Source organism: Pelobates fuscus, chromosome 10 (genome assembly GCF_036172605.1).
Source record: "Pelobates fuscus isolate aPelFus1 chromosome 10, aPelFus1.pri, whole genome shotgun sequence".
In the NCBI taxonomy this organism is placed as follows: domain Eukaryota; kingdom Metazoa; phylum Chordata; class Amphibia; order Anura; family Pelobatidae; genus Pelobates; species Pelobates fuscus.
The window spans coordinates 5,070,556-5,094,903 of NC_086326.1; the positions used below are offsets into that span (position 1 = coordinate 5,070,556).

The following is a 24,348-nucleotide window of genomic DNA, read 5'->3' on the forward strand; positions in this document are numbered from 1 at the left end:
TTGAATGGGGTAGAGAGGAAGCCTGCATTGGAAACCTGAGCCGTCGGGGCATTGTATAGCGCCATAATGTCTAAGATTATGGGCGTAGTGAAGCAAAACGCTCGTAAGACATGTTGCATGTAGGCCATGTCCCCTTTTGTTGTGTGTGTGGGATAGGATGTTCAGGATCTTCCTGGTATTGTCTGAACCCTGTCTCGTTTTGACAAAGCCTGACTGGTCATTATGTATTAATGTGGGGAGAATGGCAGACAACCGGTTTGCTATGAGTTTAGCATAGAGTTTGATGTCTACGTTCAATAGAGATATGGGTCTAACATTTTGGCACTGTGTTTGGGATTTGCCTGGTTTTGGAAGAGTGGAGATATGGGCTTTTAACATTTCGGGGGGTAAAGTTCCTTGCGAGTAGCAGTGATTGAAGAGTGTGGATAAATGTGGTGAGAGGACGGAGGCAAAGGTCTGGTAGTAAAAGCGTTCTTTCCTTTTAAATGTTCCAAACAGTTGATTTGGCCACACCTACTGTTTTTGCTATCTCTCTGATGGGTTTGTTTTGTTTTTTCAGCCTAATGATGGCTTGCTTCAATGACAGCTCTTTGGATCTCATATTGAGAGTTGACAGCAACAGATTCCAAATGCAAATAGCACACTTGAAATGAACTCTGGACCTTTTATCTGCTCCTTGTAAATGGGATAATGAGGGAATAACACACACCTGGCCATGGAACAGCTGAGCAGCCAATTGTCCCATTACTTTTGGTCCCTTGAAAAGTGGGAGGCAAATATACAAGCTGTTGTAATTCCTACACCGTTCACCTGATTTGGATGTAAATACCCTCAAATTAAAGCTAAAAGTCTGCAGTTAAAGCACATCTTGTTCATTTCATTTCAAATCCATTGTGGTGGTGTATAGAGCCAAAAAGATTAGAATTGTGTCGATGTCCCAATATTTATGGACCTGACTGTAGGACGACAATAAGCTGTACTCTCCATAGAGTTGGGCTTTATGGCAGAGTGGCCAGAAGAAAGCCATTACTTTCAACAAAAAACAAAATGGCACGTTTTGAGTTTACAAAAAGGTATGTGGGAGATTCACAAAATTTATGGAGGAAGGTGCTCTGGTCTGATGAGACTAACATGGAACTTTTCGGCCATCAAAGAAAATGCTATGTCTGGCGCAAACCCAACACATCACATCACCCAAAGAACACCATCCCCACAGTGAAACATGGTGGTGGCAGCATCATGCTATGGGGATGTTTTTCAGCAGCCAGGACTGGGAAACTGGTCAGAGTTGAGGGAAAGATGGATGGTATTGACTTTAGGGGGGTGAATAGTTACACACATTGACTTTTTCTGTTATTTTGTCCTATTTGTTATTTGCTTTTCAATTAAAAAAAAAAATCTTCAAAGTTGTGGGCATGTTCTGTAAATTAAATTATGCAAATCCTCAAACAATCCATGTTAATTCCAGGTTGTGAGGTAACAAAACACGAAAAATGCCAAGAGGGGTGAATACTTTTGCAAGGCACTGTATATACACTCAATGCCAAAAAAAAAAATCCAATTTTATGAAATGCTTTTAGTGACAATGCATTCAAGAAATATGTAAAACCTAATGATTAAAATAAGATATCGACCCTTAACGTTTCTCTTGTTGCACTTAACTCGAGTCAGAAGCCTCCAATTCCGGTTTGTGGTATCTGATATCATCCAATAACCCCAACCAGCAGAGGGTCATGACATATGAAGGTAACCCCCCAGAAACAGTTTTCCTCATCACATCTTATGAGTGGAACTGCCTAATAAGCTGATATCAGACATACAGTGTTGCTGTCCCCAGTTTTGTGAATGTAGCTTTGCTGTGCATTGTCTGTGTATGACTTTACATACGGACACTTGGTCAGTGTTTATCAGACAGAGAAGGGGTGTCGGCACAAAAAGAACAGCCTATGGCGATGGCAGCCCACTGTGTGCAGGGATACAAACACTAATATCTCTGCAATAAGCTTGAACTGTCCCTTTGACAGAAATACAACTTAGGGACAGTTTAAGCAACAAATCAGGTTTAATAACGTGATCTTGGTGCATTGATGCTCTCTGTTCTGCCTTGCACTTGAAAAATTCTGAGAAACAGCCCCTAACGTCAGTATACAAAGTATGTGGATGCCGGACGCGGGTGGGCATCTGATGCCTCTCTGTGAAAATCAAAGAGAATCTGTGTATTGGAAGATTTCAGAGATATCGGCAATAGCTTCTCTAGGATTCTGTTTGAGAGAAAATAGTCATCGTGATGGATGACTTTAGTGAAGGCAGAGTGGGCTGCTGTGATTACATGCAAATCTAATTGCAATTTTACATCTTTTTGTTCTCTCAAATGGAGCACCCAGAAATCTAAACACTCAATGGTGACAACAAGGACACACGCTGCTAATATCTGTGTTAATGCATAGAAAGGAAAGCTATGCCTAAAACGCTCTGTGATATAACGCATCAGCTCCACTCACAGCTATTTCCATAAAACGAAGTCTAAGAGTTCATGGATATCATATGATCAGTATGTCAGGCTGTCTGTCAGTTTGTAACTTTGTGCAGGAGACATCCTGACAGATCATCAACTTCTGACCTCTCAGAAAATAAATTCCATACTTTACCGTCCATTTAATGTTCTTTAAACTTACAGTCTTTCCTATAATCTTAAAAAAAGTAACTGTTGTCATTTGAGGAAATCTTGAAAGGCTTAAAGGAACACTAGCGTCACCAAAACAACTTTAGCTACATGAAGCATTTTTTGATAGATAGAGTCAGAACTCACAATTGCACAGTAACTATACCATCCTGATCCTGAGTGTAATTGATGAAAACAGATGTCACATTGAGCAAAATATTACAATAAAATGTCTGTACCTTGTCAATGTTTTTCACGGTGCAGAGAAGCGTGACCTCTAATGATGGATGGCCTGATCCATCCAGGATTTTTCGGCCTTCCATCCCACATATTATTGGAGTCTTTGAGAGCCGAGCAAAGTAATTTGCCTTAAAACAGAGAACATACAGCATATTTATAAAGATTTCACGTTGGGTGCAATGGAGACAGTATGGATTTATTTTACTTATTACATAGAATGAATGTTGCACTATGCTACCAGTTTGGGAATTTGCATATTCCAAAATGCCAGCAGATTCCTTACAAGATTAAACAGACTGATTCACCATTGTATTCTACTGTATATTATACAACTGCTAATTGTACTTTCAAGCTATTTATGCAAGAACTAATTTAAGCGTTGCGGGATAATGGATACTGATTAATCTAGTACCTTACATCTTAAGGTGCAAACTATGAAAAGAACAAAAATTATAATTATATTTATGTTCTACATGTACACTATGGTTTTTTTGTGTATTATTTTTTTGTTTTATATTTGGAATTAGGTCTCCCTAATCATGAATCCTGGATCCAAAACAAAATTGTGCGGCTGTGAGAATGCATTGTGGATGTATACAGCAATTTAGTAATCACAACAATGCTGCCAACATAACGTGCTATTCACTGATACATAAGATACCTATTAATATACATCTTCACTTATATATAAAACTACCCATTACTAGACATCTTCACTAGAGTTGAGCGGACACCTGGATGTTCAGGTCTGGTGGGTTCGGTCGAACTTTGAAAATAAGTCCGGGTTCGGCCTCGAACTTGACCCAAACTTGACCCCGAACCCTATTGAAGTCAATGGGGACCCGAACTTTTGGGCACAAAAATGGCTCTAAAAACTCTTGGAAAGGGCTAGAGGGCTGCAAAAGGAGTAAAATGGGGGTAAGAGTAGGACAAGTGCCCTGAAAACAAATGTGGATAGGGAATTCACTTAAAAATAACATAAAAAACATAAAATAAGCAGCCGCTTAGTAGATAACTCCCTAATTTCCACGGTATCAGAGACTTATCTACTAAAAGGCTGAAAGACCTAAATTGGTCTTTCAGCCAAATTTACTGATACTAAGTAAAGATTACTTAGTATTAGTAAATTCAGCCCCTACTCGCTATACCGCGTGTCTAGTAAACAGTGAGCAGCAAGTGTTGGGGGCCCTAAATAAAAATGTGGAGGGGGGGACCTGCTGTCCACCCCCCCACCCCTGCGTGGTGGGTGGGGGCCATAAATAAAAATTGGGGGGGGAAACCTAATGTCCTTCCCCCTGGCCCCCACTCCTGCGCGGCAGGTGGGGGCCCTAAATAACAATAAGGGGGGTGGCCTAATGTCCTCCCCCCAGCCCCCTCCCCTGAGCGGTGGATGGGGGCCATAAATAAAAATTGGGGGGCACCTAATGTCCTCCCCCCCGGCCCCCACCCCTGCACAGCGGGTGGGGGCCCTAAATAACAATAAGGGGGGGGACCTAATGTCCGCCCCCACAGCCCCCACCCCTGAGCGGTGGGTGGAGGCCATAAATAAAAATCCCCCCCAGGTAACTAGGGGTCCCCAAACCCCTAGTCACCCCCTTCCCCCCTCCCCCCAAAAAATTACCCCTACCTACCCCCCTCATCTTTAAAATAATGAGGGGGGACTCTTGTCTAAATAACTGTAAAAAAAAAAATACAAAAAAATTATAGATTTACCATTTGATTTCTTCTTTCTTCTAAAATCTTTTTTTTTCAACCCCAAAAAAGGCCAAATAAAAATCCACTTTAAAAAAAATCTTCACTTACATATAAACTACCCATTACTAGACATATTCACTTATATATAAACTACCCATTACTAGACATCTTCACTTATATATAAACTACCCATTACTAGACATCTTCACTTATATATAAACTACCCATTATTAGACATCTTCACTTATATATAAACTACCTATTACTAGACATCTTCACTTATATATAAACTACCCATTACTAGACATATTCACTTATATATAAACTACCCATTACTAGACATCTTCACTTATATATAAACTACCCATTACTAGACATCTTCACTTATATATGAACTACCCATTACTAGACATCTTCACTTATATATAAACTACCTATTACTAGACATCTTCACTTATATATAAACTACCCATTACTAGACATCTTCACTTATATATAAACTACCTATTACTAGACATCTTCACTTATATATAAACTACCTATTACTAGACATCTTCACTTATATATAAACTACCCATTACTAGACATCTTCACTTCTATATAAACTACCCATTACTAGACATCTTCACTTCTATATAAACTACCCATTACTAGACATCTTCACTTCTATATAAACTACCCATTACTAGACATCTTCACTTATACATAAACTACGCATTAATAGACATCTTCACTTATACATAAACTACCCATTACTAGACATCTTCACTTATACATAAACTACCCATTACTAGACATCTTCACTTCTATATAAACTACCCATTACTAGACATCTTCACTTATATATAAACTACCCATTACTAGACATCTTCACTTATATTTAAACTACCCATTACTAGACATCTTCACTTATATATAAACTACCCATTACTAGACATCTTCACTTACATATAAACTACCCATTACTAGACATCTTCACTTATATATAAACTACCCATTACTAGACATCTTCACTTATATATAAACTACCCATTACTAGACATCTTCACTTACATATAAACTACCCATTACTAGACATCTTCACTTATATATAAACTACCCATTACTAGACATCTTCACTTACATATAAACTACCCATTACTAGACATCTTCACTTACATATAAACTACCCATTACTAGACATCTTCACTTATACATAAACTACCCATTACTAGACATATTCACTTACATATAAACTACCCATTACTAGACATCTTCACTTATATATAAACTACCCATTACTAGACATCTTCACTTATATATAAACTACCCATTACTAGACATCTTCACTTATATATAAACTACCCATTACTAGACATATTCACTTATATATAAACTACCCATTACTAGACATCTTCACTTATATATAAACTACCCATTACTAGACATATTCACTTACATATAAACTACCCATTACTAGACATCTTCACTTACATATAAACTACCCATTACTATACATCTTCACTTATATATAAACTACCCATTACTAGACATCTTCACTTATATATAAACTACCCATTACTAGAAATCTTCACTTACATATAAAATACCCATTACTATACATCTTCACTTATATATAAACTACCCATTACTAGACATCTTCACTTACATATAAACTACCCATTACTAGACATCTTCACTTACATATAAACTACCCATTACTATACATCTTCACTTCTATATAAACTACCCATTTCTAGACATCTACACTTACATATAAACTACCCATTACTAGACATCTTCACTTATATATAAACTACCCATTACTAGACATCTTCACTTATATATAATCTACCCATTACTAGACATCTTCACTTATATATAAACTACCTATCACTAGACATATTCACTTATATATATAAACTACCCATTACTAGACATATTCACTTATATATAAACTACCATTACTAGACATCTTCACTTATATATAAACTACCCATCTTCACTTATATATAAACTACCCATTACTAGACATCTTCACTTATATATCAACTACCCATTACTAGACATATTCACTTATATATAAACTACCCATTACTAGACATCTTCACTTATATATAAACTACCATTACTAGACATCTTCACTTATATATAAACTACCCATTACTAGACATCTTCACTTATATATAAATTACCCATTACTAGACATCTTCACTTATATATAAACTACCCATTACTAGACATTTTCACTTATATATAAACTACCCATTACTAGACATATTCACTTATATATAAACTACCCATTACTAGACATCTTCACTTATATATAAACTACCACTTACTAGACATCTTCACTTATATATAAACTACCCATTACTAGACATCTTCACTTATATATAAACTACCCATTACTAGACATTTTCACTTATATATAAACTACCCATTACTAGACATATTCACTTATATATCAACTACCCATTACTAGACATATTCACTTATATATAAACTACCCATTACTATACATCTTCACTTATATATAAACTACCCATTACTAGACATCTTCACTTATATATAAACTACCCATTACTAGACATCTTCACTTATATATAAACTACCCATTACTAGACATCTTCACTTATATATAAACTACCCATTACTAGACATCTTCACTTATATATAAACTACCCATTACTAGACATCTTCACTTACATATAAACTACCATTACTAGACATTTCACTTATATATAAACTACCCATTACTAGACATATTCACTTATATATAAACTACCCATTACTAGACATCTTCACTTATATATAAACTACCCATTACTAGACATCTTCACTTATATATAAACTACGCATTACTAGACATCTTCCCTTATATATAAACTACAACTACCCATTACTAGACATCTTCACTTATATATAAACTACCCATTAATAGACATCTTCACTTTAGATAAACTACCCATTACTAGACATCTTCACTTATATATAAATTACCCATTACTAGACATCTTCACTTCTATATAAACTACCCATTACTAGACATCTTCACTTATATATAAACTACCCATTACTAGACATCTTCACTTATATATAAACTACCCATTACTAGACATCTTCACTTATATATAAACTACCCATTACTAGACATCTTCACTTATACATAAACTACCCATTACTAGACATCTTCACTTATATATAAACTACCCATTACTAGACATCTTCACTTATACATAAACTACCCATTACTAGACATCTTCACTTATATATAAACTACCCATTACTAGACATCTTCACTTATATATAAACTACCCATTACTAGACATCTTCACTTATATATAAACTACCCATTACTAGACATCTTCACTTATATATAAACTACCCATTACTAGACATCTTCACTTATACATAAACTACCCATTACTAGACATCTTCACTTATATATAAACTACCCATTACTAGACATCTTCACTTATACATAAACTACCCATTACTAGACATCTTCACTTATATATAAACTACCCATTACTAGACATCTTCACTTATATATAAACTACCCATTACTAGACATCTTCACTTATATATAAACTGCCCATTACTAGACATTTTCACTTATATATAAACTACGTATTACTAGAAATCTTCACTTATATATAAACTACGCATTACTAGACATTTTCACTTATATATAAACTACGTATTACTAGAAATCTTCACTTATATATAAACTACGCATTACTAGACATCTTCACTTATATATAAACTACCCATTACTAGACATATTCACTGATATATAAACTACCCATTACTAGACATTTTCACTTATATATAAACTACGTATTACTAGACATCTTCACTGATATATAAACTACCCATTACTAGACATCTTCCCTTATATATAAACTACCCATTACTAGACATCTTCACTTATTTATAAACTACCCATTACTAGACATCTTCACTTATATATAAACTACCTATTACTAGACATCTTCACTTATATATAAACTACCTATTACTAGACAACTTCACTTATATATAAACTACCACTAGACATCTTCACTTATATATAAACTACCACTAGACATCTTCACTTATATATAAACTACCACTAGACATCTTCACTTATATATAAACTACCCATTACTAGACATTTCACTTATATATCAACTACCCATTACTAGACATATTCACTTATATATAAACTACCATTACTAGACATCTTCACTTATATATAAACTACCCATTACTAGACATCTTCACTTATATATAAACTACCCATTACTAGACATCTTCACTTATATATAAACTACCCATTACTAGACATCTTCACTTATATATAAACTACCCATTACTAGACATCTTCACTTATATATAAACTACCCATTACTAGACATCTTCACTTATATATAAACTACCCATTACTAGACATCTTCACTTATATATAAACTACCCATTAATAGACATCTTCACTTATATATAATCTACCCATTACTAGACATCTTCACTTATATATAAACTACCCATTACTAGACATTTCACTTATATATAAACTACCCATTACTAGACATATTCACTTATATATAAACTACCCATTACTAGACATCTTCACTTATATATAAACTACCCATTACTAGACATCTTCACTTATATATAAACTACCCATTACTAGACATCTTCCCTTATATAAAAACTACAACTACCCATTACTAGACATCTTCACTTATATATAAACTACCCATTAATAGACATCTTCACTTATATATAAACTACCCATTACTAGACATCTTCACTTATATATAAATTACCCATTACTAGACATCTTCACTTCTATATAAACTACCCATTACTAGACATCTTCACTTATATATAAACTACCCATTACTAGACATCTTCACTTATATATAAACTACCCATTACTAGACATCTTCACTTATATATAAACTACCCATTACTAGACATCTTCACTTATACATAAACTACCCATTACTAGACATCTTCACTTATATATAAACTACCCATTACTAGACATCTTCACTTATACATAAACTACCCATTACTAGACATCTTCACTTATATATAAACTACCCATTACTAGACATCTTCACTTATATATAAACTACCCATTACTAGACATCTTCACTTATATATAAACTACCCATTACTAGACATCTTCACTTATATATAAACTACCCATTACTAGACATCTTCACTTATACATAAACTACCCATTACTAGACATCTTCACTTATATATAAACTACCCATTACTAGACATCTTCACTTATACATAAACTACCCATTACTAGACATCTTCACTTATATATAAACTACCCATTACTAGACATCTTCACTTATATATAAACTACCCATTACTAGACATCTTCACTTATATATAAACTGCCCATTACTAGACATTTTCACTTATATATAAACTACGTATTACTAGAAATCTTCACTTATATATAAACTACGCATTACTAGACATTTTCACTTATATATAAACTACGTATTACTAGAAATCTTCACTTATATATAAACTACGCATTACTAGACATCTTCACTTATATATAAACTACCCATTACTAGACATATTCACTTATATATAAACTACCCATTACTAGACATTTTCACTTATATATAAACTACGTATTACTAGACATCTTCACTGATATATAAACTACCCATTACTAGACATCTTCCCTTATATATAAACTACCCATTACTAGACATCTTCACTTATTTATAAACTACCCATTACTAGACATCTTCACTTATATATAAACTACCTATTACTAGACATCTTCACTTATATATAAACTACCTATTACTAGACAACTTCACTTATATATAAACTACCACTAGACATCTTCACTTATATATAAACTACCACTAGACATCTTCACTTATATATAAACTACCACTAGACATCTTCACTTATATATAAACTACCCATTACTAGACATTTCACTTATATATCAACTACCCATTACTAGACATATTCACTTATATATAAACTACCATTACTAGACATCTTCACTTATATATAAACTACCCATTACTAGACATCTTCACTTATATATAAACTACCCATTACTAGACATCTTCACTTATATATAAACTACCCATTACTAGACATCTTCACTTATATATAAACTACCCATTAATAGACATCTTCACTTATATATAATCTACCCATTACTAGACATCTTCACTTATATATAAACTACGTATTACTAGAAATCTTCACTTATATATAAACTACGCATTACTAGACATCTTCACTTATATATAAACTACCCATTACTAGACATATTCACTTATATATAAACTACCCATTACTAGACATTTTCACTTATATATAAACTACGTATTACTAGACATCTTCACTGATATATAAACTACCCATTACTAGACATCTTCCCTTATATATAAACTACCCATTACTAGACATCTTCACTTATTTATAAACTACCCATTACTAGACATCTTCACTTATATATAAACTACCTATTACTAGACATCTTCACTTATATATAAACTACCTATTACTAGACAACTTCACTTATATATAAACTACCACTAGACATCTTCACTTATATATAAACTACCACTAGACATCTTCACTTATATATAAACTACCACTAGACATCTTCACTTATATATAAACTACCTATTACTAGACATCTTCACCTATATATAAACTACCACTAGACATCTTCACTTATATATCAACTACCCATTACTAGACATCTTCACTTATATATCAACTACCCATTACTAGACATCTTCGCTTACATATAAACTACCCATTACTAGACATCTTCGCTTACATATAAACTACTCATTACTAGACATCTTCACTTATATATAAACTACCCATTACTAGACATATTCACTTATATATAAACTACCCATTACTAGACATATTCACTTACATATAAACTACCCATTACTAGACATCTTCACTTATATATAAACTACCCATTACTAGACATCTTCGCTTACATATAAACTACCCATTACTAGACATCTTCGCTTACATATAAACTACTCATTACTAGACATCTTCACTTATATATAAACTACCCATTACTAGACATATTCACTTATATATAAACTACCCATTACTAGACATATTCACTTATATATAAACTACCACTACTAGACATCTTCACTTACATATAAACTACCCATTACTAGACATCTTCACTTATATATAAACTACACATTACTAGACATATTCACTTACATATAAACTACCCATTACTAGACATATTCACTTACATATAAACTACCCATTACTAGACATCTTCGCTTACATATAAACTACCCATTACTAGACATCTTCACTTATATATAAACTACCCATTACTAGACATATTCACTTATATATAAACTACCATTACTAGACATCTTCACTTACATATAAACTACCCATTACTAGACATCTTCACTTACATATAAACTACCCATTACTAGACATCTTCACTTATATATAAACTACCCATTACTAGACCCATTACTAGACATCTTCACTTATATATAAATTACCCATTACTAGACATCTTCACTTATATATAAACTACCCATTACTAGACATCTTCACTTATATATAAACTACCCATTACTAGACATCTTCACTTATATATAAACTACCCATTACTAGACATCTTCACTTATATATAAACTACCCATTACTAGACATCTTCACTTATACATAAACTACCCATTACTAGACATCTTCACTTATATATAAACTACCCATTACTAGACATCTTCACTTATATATAAACTACCCATTACTAGACATCTTCACTTCTATATAAACTACCCATTACTAGACATCTTCACTTATATATAAACTGCCCATTACTAGACATTTTCACTTATATATAAACTACGTATTACTAGAAATCTTCACTTATATATAAACTACGCATTACTAGACATTTTCACTTATATATAAACTACGTATTACTAGAAATCTTCACTTATATATAAACTACGCATTACTAGACATCTTCACTTATATATAAACTACCCATTACTAGACATATTCACTTATATATAAACTACCCATTACTAGACATTTTCACTTATATATAAACTACGTATTACTAGACATCTTCACTGATATATAAACTACCCATTACTAGACATCTTCACTTATATATAAACTACCCATTACTAGACATCTTCACTTATTTATAAACTACCCATTACTAGACATCTTCACTTATATATAAACTACCTATTACTAGACATCTTCACTTATATATAAACTACCTATTACTAGACAACTTCACTTATATATAAACTACCTATTACTAGACAACTTCACTTATATATAAACTACCACTAGACATCTTCACTTATATATAAACTACCTATTACTAGACATCTTCACTTATATATCAACTACCCATTACTAGACATATTCACTTATATATAAACTACCATTACTAGACATCTTCACTTATATATAAACTACCCATTACTAGACATATTCACTTATATATAAACTACCATTACTAGACATCTTCACTTATATATAAACTACCCATTACTAGACATCTTCACTTATATATAAACTACCCATTACTAGACATCTTCACTTATATATAAACTACCCATTACTAGACATCTTCACTTATATATAAACTACCCATTAATAGACATCTTCACTTATATATAATCTACCCATTACTAGACATCTTCACTTATATATAAACTACCCATTACTAGACATCTTCACTTATATATAAACTACCACTAGACATCTTCACTTATATATAAACTACCACTAGACATCTTCACTTATATATAAACTACCACTAGACATCTTCACTTATATATAAACTACCACTAGACATCTTCACTTATATATAAACTACCACTAGACATCTTCACTTATATATAAACTACCTATTACTAGACATCTTCACCTATATATAAACTACCACTAGACATCTTCACTTATATATCAACTACCCATTACTAGACATCTTCACTTATATATCAACTACCCATTACTAGACATCTTCACTTACATATAAACTACCCATTACTAGACATCTTCACTTACATATAAACTACCATTACTAGACATCTTCACTTATATATAAACTACCCATTACTAGACATCTTCACTTATATATAAACTACCCATTACTAGACATCTTCACTTATATATAAACTACCCATTACTAGACATCTTCACTTATATATAAACTACCCATTAATAGATATCTTCACTTATATATAATCTACCCATTACTAGACATCTTCACTTATATATAAACTACCCATTACTATACATCTTCACTTATATATAAACTACCCATTACTAGACATATTCACTTATATATAAACTACCACTACTAGACATCTTCACTTACATATAAACTACCCATTACTAGACATCTTCACTTATATATAAACTACACATTACTAGACATATTCACTTACATATAAACTACCCATTACTAGACATATTCACTTACATATAAACTACCCATTACTAGACATCTTCGCTTACATATAAACTACCCATTACTAGACATCTTCACTTATATATAAACTACCCATTACTAGACATATTCACTTATATATAAACTACCATTACTAGACATCTTCACTTACATATAAACTACCCATTACTAGACATCTTCACTTACATATAAACTACCCATTACTAGACATCTTCACTTACATATAAACTACCCATTACTAGACATCTTCACTTACATATAAACTACCCATTACTAGACATCTTCACTTATATATATAAACTACCCATTACTAGACCTATTACTAGACATCTTCACTTATATATAAATTACCCATTACTAGACATCTTCACTTATATATAAACTACCCATTACTAGACATCTTCACTTATATATAAACTACCCATTACTAGACATCTTCACTTATATATAAACTACCCATTACTAGACATCTTCACTTATACATAAACTACCCATTACTAGACATCTTCACTTCTATATAAACTACCCATTACTAGACATCTTCACTTCTATATAAACTACCCATTACTAGACATCTTCACTTATATATAAACTACCCATTACTAGACATATTCACTTACATATAAACTACCCATTACTAGACATCTTCACTTACATATAAACTACCCATTACTAGACATCTTCACTTATATATAAACTACCCATTACTATACATCTTCACTTGTATATAAACTACCCATTACTAGACATCTTCACTTACATATAAACTACCCATTACTAGACATCTTCACTTATATATAAACTACCCATTACTAGACCCATTACTAGACATCTTCACTTATATATAAATTACCCATTACTAGACATCTTCACTTATATATAAACTACCCATTACTAGACATCTTCACTTATATATAAACTACCCATTACTAGACATCTTCACTTCTATATAAACTACCCATTACTAGACATCTTCACTTATATATAAACTACCCATTACTAGACATATTCACTTACATATAAACTACCCATTACTAGACATCTTCACTTATATATAAACTACCCATTAATAGACATCTTCACTTATATATAAACCACCCATTACTAGACATCTTCACTTATATATAAACTACCCATTACTAGACATCTTCACTTCTATATAAACTACCCATTACTAGACATCTTCACTTCTATATAAACTACCCATTACTAGACATCTTCACTTCTATATAAACTACCCATTTCTAGACATCTTCACTTATATATAAACTACCCATTACTAGACATTTTCACTTATATATAAACTACGTATTACTAGAAATCTTCACTTATATATAAACTACGCATTACTAGACATCTTCACTTATATATAAACTACCCATTACTAGACATCTTCACTTATATATAAACTACCCATTACTAGACATCTTCACTTCTATATAAACTACCCATTACTAGACATCTTCAGTTCTATATAAACTACCCATTACTAGACATCTTCACTTATATATAAACTACCCATTACTAGACATATTCACTTACATATAAACGACCCATTACTAGACATCTTCACTTTTATATAAACTACCCATTACTATACATCTTCACTTATATATAAACTACCCATTACTAGACATATTCACTTATATATAAACTACCACTACTAGACATCTTCACTTACATATAAACTACCCATTACTAGACATCTTCACTTATATATAAACTACACATTACTAGACATATTCATTTACATATAAACTACCCATTACTAGACATATTCACTTACATATAAACTACCCATTACTAGACATCTTCGCTTACATATAAACTACCCATTACTAGACATCTTCACTTATATATAAACTACCCATTACTAGACATATTCACTTATATATAAACTACCATTACTAGACATCTTCACTTACATATAAACTACCCATTACTAGACATCTTCACTTACATATAAACTACCCATTACTAGACATCTTCACTTACATATAAACTACCCATTACTAGACATCTTCACTTATATATATAAACTACCCATTACTAGACCTATTACTAGACATCTTCACTTATATATAAATTACCCATTACTAGACATCTTCACTTATATATAAACTACCCATTACTAGACATCTTCACTTATATATAAACTACCCATTACTAGACATCTTCACTTATATATAAACTACCCATTACTAGACATCTTCACTTATACATAAACTACCCATTACTAGACATCTTCACTTCTATATAAACTACCCATTACTAGACATCTTCACTTCTATATAAACTACCCATTACTAGACATCTTCACTTATATATAAACTACCCATTACTAGACATCTTCACTTATATATAAACTACCCATTACTAGACATCTTCACTTCTATATAAACTACCCATTACTAGACATCTTCACTTCTATATAAACTACCCATTACTAGACATCTTCACTTCTATATAAACTACCCATTACTAGACATCTTCACTTATATATAAACTACCCATTACTAGACATATTCACTTACATATAAACTACCCATTACTAGACATCTTCACTTATATATAAACTACCCATTACTATACATCTTCACTTATATATAAACTACCCATTACTAGACATATTCACTTATATATAAACTACCATTACTAGACATCTTCACTTACATATAAACTACCCATTACTAGACATCTTCACTTACATATAAACTACCCATTACTAGACATCTTCACTTACATATAAACTACCCATTACTAGACATCTTCACTTATATATATAAACTACCCATTACTAGACCTATTACTAGACATCTTCACTTATATATAAATTACCCATTACTAGACATCTTCACTTATATATAAACTACCCATTACTAGACATCTTCACTTATATATAAACTACCCATTACTAGACATCTTCACTTATATATAAACTACCCATTACTAGACATCTTCACTTATACATAAACTACCCATTACTAGACATCTTCACTTCTATATAAACTACCCATTACTAGACATCTTCACTTCTATATAAACTACCCATTACTAGACATCTTCACTTATATATAAACTACCCATTACTAGACATATTCACTTACATATAAACTACCCATTACTAGACATCTTCACTTACATATAAACTACCCATTACTAGACATCTTCACTTATATATAAACTACCCATTACTATACATCTTCACTTGTATATAAACTACCCATTACTAGACATCTTCACTTATATATATAAACTACCCAATACTAGACATCTTCACTTATATATAAACTACCCATTACTAGACATCTTCACTGATATATAAACTACCCATTACTAGACATTTTCACTTATATATAAACTACGTATTACTAGAAATCTTCACTTATATATAAACTACGCATTACTAGACATTTTCACTTATATATAAACTACGTATTACTAGAAATCTTCACTTATATATAAACTACGCATTACTAGACATCTTCACTTATATATAAACTACCCATTACTAGACATATTCACTTATATATAAACTACCCATTACTAGACATTTTCACTTATATATAAACTACGTATTACTAGACATCTTCACTGATATATAAACTACCCATTACTAGACATCTTCACTTATATATAAACTACCCATTACTAGACATCTTCACTTATTTATAAACTACCCATTACTAGACATCTTCACTTATATATAAACTACCTATTACTAGACATCTTCACTTATATATAAACTACCTATTACTAGACAACTTCACTTATATATAAACTACCTATTACTAGACATCTTCACTTATATATAAACTACCACTAGACATCTTCACTTATATATAAACTACCACTAGACATCTTCACTTATATATAAACTACCCATTACTAGACATTTCACTTATATATCAACTACCCATTACTAGACATATTCACTTATATATAAACTACCATTACTAGACATCTTCACTTATATATAAACTACCCATTAATAGACATCTTCACTTATATATAATCTACCCATTACTAGACATCTCCACTTATATATAAACTACCCATTACTAGACATCTTCACTTATATATAAACTACACATTACTAGACATATTCATTTACATATAAACTACCCATTACTAGACATATTCACTTACATATAAACTACCCATTACTAGACATCTTCGCTTACATATAAACTACCCATTACTAGACATCTTCACTTATATATAAACTACCCATTACTAGACATATTCACTTATATATAAACTACCATTACTAGACATCTTCACTTACATATAAACTACCCATTACTAGACATCTTCACTTACATATAAACTACCCATTACTAGACATCTTCACTTACATATAAACTACCCATTACTAGACATCTTCACTTATATATATAAACTACCCATTACTAGACCTATTACTAGACATCTTCACTTATATATAAATTACCCATTACTAGACATCTTCACTTATATATAAACTACCCATTACTAGACATCTTCACTTATATATAAACTACCCATTACTAGACATCTTCACTTATATATAAACTACCCATTACTAGACATCTTCACTTATACATAAACTACCCATTACTAGACATCTTCACTTCTATATAAACTACCCATTACTAGACATCTTCACTTCTATATAAACTACCCATTACTAGACATCTTCACTTATATATAAACTACCCATTACTAGACATCTTCACTTATATATAAACTACCCATTACTAGACATCTTCACTTCTATATAAACTACCCATTACTAGACATCTTCACTTCTATATAAACTACCCATTACTAGACATCTTCACTTCTATATAAACTACCCATTACTAGACATCTTCACTTATATATAAACTACCCATTACTAGACATATTCACTTACATATAAACTACCCATTACTAGACATCTTCACTTATATATAAACTACCCATTACTATACATCTTCACTTATATATAAACTACCCATTACTAGACATATTCACTTATATATAAACTACCATTACTAGACATCTTCACTTACATATAAACTACCCATTACTAGACATCTTCACTTACATATAAACTACCCATTACTAGACATCTTCACTTACATATAAACTACCCATTACTAGACATCTTCACTTATATATATAAACTACCCATTACTAGACCTATTACTAGACATCTTCACTTATATATAAATTACCCATTACTAGACATCTTCACTTATATATAAACTACCCATTACTAGACATCTTCACTTATATATAAACTACCCATTACTAGACATCTTCACTTATATATAAACTACCCATTACTAGACATCTTCACTTATACATAAACTACCCATTACTAGACATCTTCACTTCTATATAAACTACCCATTACTAGACATCTTCACTTCTATATAAACTACCCATTACTAGACATCTTCACTTATATATAAACTACCCATTACTAGACATATTCACTTACATATAAACTACCCATTACTAGACATCTTCACTTACATATAAACTACCCATTACTAGACATCTTCACTTATATATAAACTACCCATTACTATACATCTTCACTTGTATATAAACTACCCATTACTAGACATCTTCACTTATATATATAAACTACCCATTACTAGACATCTTCACTTATATATAAACTACCCATTACTAGACATCTTCACTGATATATAAACTACCCATTACTAGACATTTTCACTTATATATAAACTACGTATTACTAGAAATCTTCACTTATATATAAACTACGCATTACTAGACATTTTCACTTATATATAAACTACGTATTACTAGAAATCTTCACTTATATATAAACTACGCATTACTAGACATCTTCACTTATATATAAACTACCCATTACTAGACATATTCACTTATATATAAACTACCCATTACTAGACATTTTCACTTATATATAAACTACGTATTACTAGACATCTTCACTGATATATAAACTACCCATTACTAGACATCTTCACTTATATATAAACTACCCATTACTAGACATCTTCACTTATTTATAAACTACCCATTACTAGACATCTTCACTTATATATAAACTACCTATTACTAGACATCTTCACTTATATATAAACTACCTATTACTAGACAACTTCACTTATATATAAACTACCTATTACTAGACATCTTCACTTATATATAAACTACCACTAGACATCTTCACTTATATATAAACTACCACTAGACATCTTCACTTATATATAAACTACCCATTACTAGACATTTCACTTATATATCAACTACCCATTACTAGACATATTCACTTATATATAAACTACCATTACTAGACATCTTCACTTATATATAAACTACCCATTAATAGACATCTTCACTTATATATAATCTACCCATTACTAGACATCTCCACTTATATATAAACTACCCATTACTAGACATCTTCACTTATATATAATCTACCCATTACTAGACATCTTCACTTATATATAAACTACCCATTACTAGACATCTTCACTTATATATAAACTACCCATTACTATATATAAACTACCACTAGACATCTTCACTTATATATAAACTACCACTAGACATCTTCACTTATATATAAACTACCACTAGACATCTTCACTTATATATAAACTACCACTAGACATCTTCACTTATATATAAACTACCTATTACTAGACATCTTCACCTATATATAAACTACCACTAGACATCTTCACTTATATATCAACTACCCATTACTAGACATCTTCACTTATATATCAACTACCCATTACTAGACATCTTCACTTACATATAAACTACCCATTACTAGACATCTTCACTTACATATAAACTACCCATTACTAGACATCTTCACTTGCATATAAACTACCCATTACTAGGCATATTCACTTACATATAAACTACCCATTACTAGACATCTTCACTTATATATAAACTACCCATTACTAGACATCTTCGCTTACATATAAACTACCCATTACTAGACATCTTCGCTTACATATAAACTACTCATTACTAGACATCTTCACTTATATATAAACTACCCATTACTAGACATATTCACTTATATATAAACTACCACTAGACATCTTCACTTATATATAAACTACCACTAGACATCTTCACTTATATATAAACTACCACTAGACATCTTCACTTATATATAAACTACCTATTACTAGACATCTTCACTTATATATAAACTACCACTAGACATCTTCACTTATATATAAACTACCCATTACTAGACATTTCACTTATATATCAACTACCCATTACTAGACATATTCACTTATATATAAACTACCATTACTAGACATCTTCACTTATATATAAACTACCCATTAATAGACATCTTCACTTATATATAATCTACCCATTACTAGACATCTTCACTTATATATAAACTACCCATTACTAGACATCTTCACTTATATATAATCTACCCATTACTAGACATCTTCACTTATATATAAACTACCCATTACTAGACATCTTCACTTATATATAAACTACCCATTACTAGACATCTTCACTTATATATAATCTACCCATTACTAGACATCTTCACTTATATATAAACTACCCATTACTAGACATCTTCACTTATATATAAACTACCCATTACTAGACATCTTCACTTATATATAAACTACCACTAGACATCTTCACTTATATATAAACTACCACTAGACATCTTCACTTATATATAAACTACCACTAGACATCTTCACTTATATATAAACTACCACTAGACATCTTCACTTATATATAAACTACCACTAGACATCTTCACTTATATATAAACTACCACTAGACATCTTCACTTATATATAAACTACCTATTACTAGACATCTTCACCTATATATAAACTACCACTAGACATCTTCACTTATATATCAACTACCTATTACTAGACATCTTCACTTATATATCAACTACCCATTACTAGACATCTTCACTTACATATAAACTACCCATTACTAGACATCTTCACTTGCATATAAACTACCCATTACTAGGCATATTCACTTACATATAAACTACCCATTACTAGACATCTTCACTTATATATAAACTACCCATTACTAGACATCTTCGCTTACATATAAACTACCCATTACTAGACATCTTCGCTTACATATAAACTACTCATTACTAGACATCTTCACTTATATATAAACTACCCATTACTAGACATATTCACTTATATATAAACTACCACTAGACATCTTCACTTATATATAAACTACCACTAGACATCTTCACTTATATATAAACTACCACTAGACATCTTCACTTATATATAAACTACCTATTACTAGACATCTTCACCTATATATAAACTACCACTAGACATCTTCACTTATATATCAACTACCCATTACTAGACATCTTCACTTATATATCAACTACCCATTACTAGACATCTTCACTTACATATAAACTACCCATTACTAGACATCTTCACTTACATATAAACTACCCATTACTAGACATCTTCACTTGCATATAAACTACCCATTACTAGGCATATTCACTTACATATAAACTACCCATTACTAGACATCTTCACTTATATATAAACTACCCATTACTAGACATCTTCGCTTACATATAAACTACCCATTACTAGACATCTTCACTTATATATAAACTACCCATTACTAGACATCTTCACTTATATATAAACTACCCATTACTAGACATCTTCACTTATATATAAACTACCACTAGACATCTTCACTTATATATAAACTACCACTAGACATCTTCACTTATATATAAACTACCACTAGACATCTTCACTTATATATAAACTACCACTAGACATCTTCACTTATATATAAACTACCACTAGACATCTTCACTTATATATAAACTACCTATTACTAGACATCTTCACCTATATATAAACTACCACTAGACATCTTCACTTATATATCAACTACCTATTACTAGACATCTTCACTTATATATCAACTACCCATTACTAGACATCTTCACTTACATATAAACTACCCATTACTAGACATCTTCACTTACATATAAACTACCCATTACTAGACATCTTCACTTGCATATAAACTACCCATTACTAGGCATATTCACTTACATATAAACTACCCATTACTAGACATCTTCACTTATATATAAACTACCCATTACTAGACATCTTCGCTTACATATAAACTACCCATTACTAGACATCTTCGCTTACATATAAACTACTCATTACTAGACATCTTCACTTATATATAAACTACCCATTACTAGACATATTCACTTATATATAAACTACCACTAGACATCTTCACTTATATATAAACTACCACTAGACATCTTCACTTATATATAAACTACCACTAGACATCTTCACTTATATATAAACTACCTATTACTAGACATCTTCACCTATATATAAACTACCACTAGACATCTTCACTTATATATCAACTACCCATTACTAGACATCTTCACTTATATATCAACTACCCATTACTAGACATCTTCACTTACATATAAACTACCCATTACTAGACATCTTCACTTACATATAAACTACCCATTACTAGACATCTTCACTTGCATATAAACTACCCATTACTAGGCATATTCACTTACATATAAACTACCCATTACTAGACATCTTCACTTATATATAAACTACCCATTACTAGACATCTTCGCTTACATATAAACTACCCATTACTAGACATCTTCGCTTACATATAAACTACTCATTACTAGACATCTTCACTTATATATAAACTACCCATTACTAGACATATTCACTTATATATAAACTACCCATTACTAGACATATTCACTTATATATAAACTACCACTACTAGACATCTTCACTTACATATAAACTACCCATTACTAGACATCTTCACTTATATATAAACTACACATTACTAGACATATTCACTTACATATAAACTACCCATTACTAGACATATTCACTTACATATAAACTACCCATTACTAGACATCTTCGCTTACATATAAACTACCCATTACTAGACATCTTCACTTATATATAAACTACCCATTACTAGACATATTCACTTATATATAAACTACCATTACTAGACATCTTCACTTACATATAAACTACCCATTACTAGACATCTTCACTTACATATAAACTACCCATTACTAGACATCTTCACTTATATATAAACTACCCATTACTAGACCCATTACTAGACATCTTCACTTATATATAAATTACCCATTACTAGACATCTTCACTTATAT

The 24,348-nt window shown here is 31.1% G+C and overlaps 1 protein-coding gene across 1 annotated transcript in view; it reads right to left on the reverse strand.

The window, feature by feature from the left end:
* ENO4 (enolase 4) overlaps positions 1-24,348 on the reverse strand; it is a 76,286-nt gene that overhangs the window by 37,404 nt on the left and 14,534 nt on the right. The window contains exon 2 of the mRNA XM_063435293.1: positions 2,902-3,030. Coding sequence (XP_063291363.1) covers positions 2,902-3,030 — 129 coding nt within the window. The remainder of the gene's footprint in view (positions 1-2,901; positions 3,031-24,348) is intronic.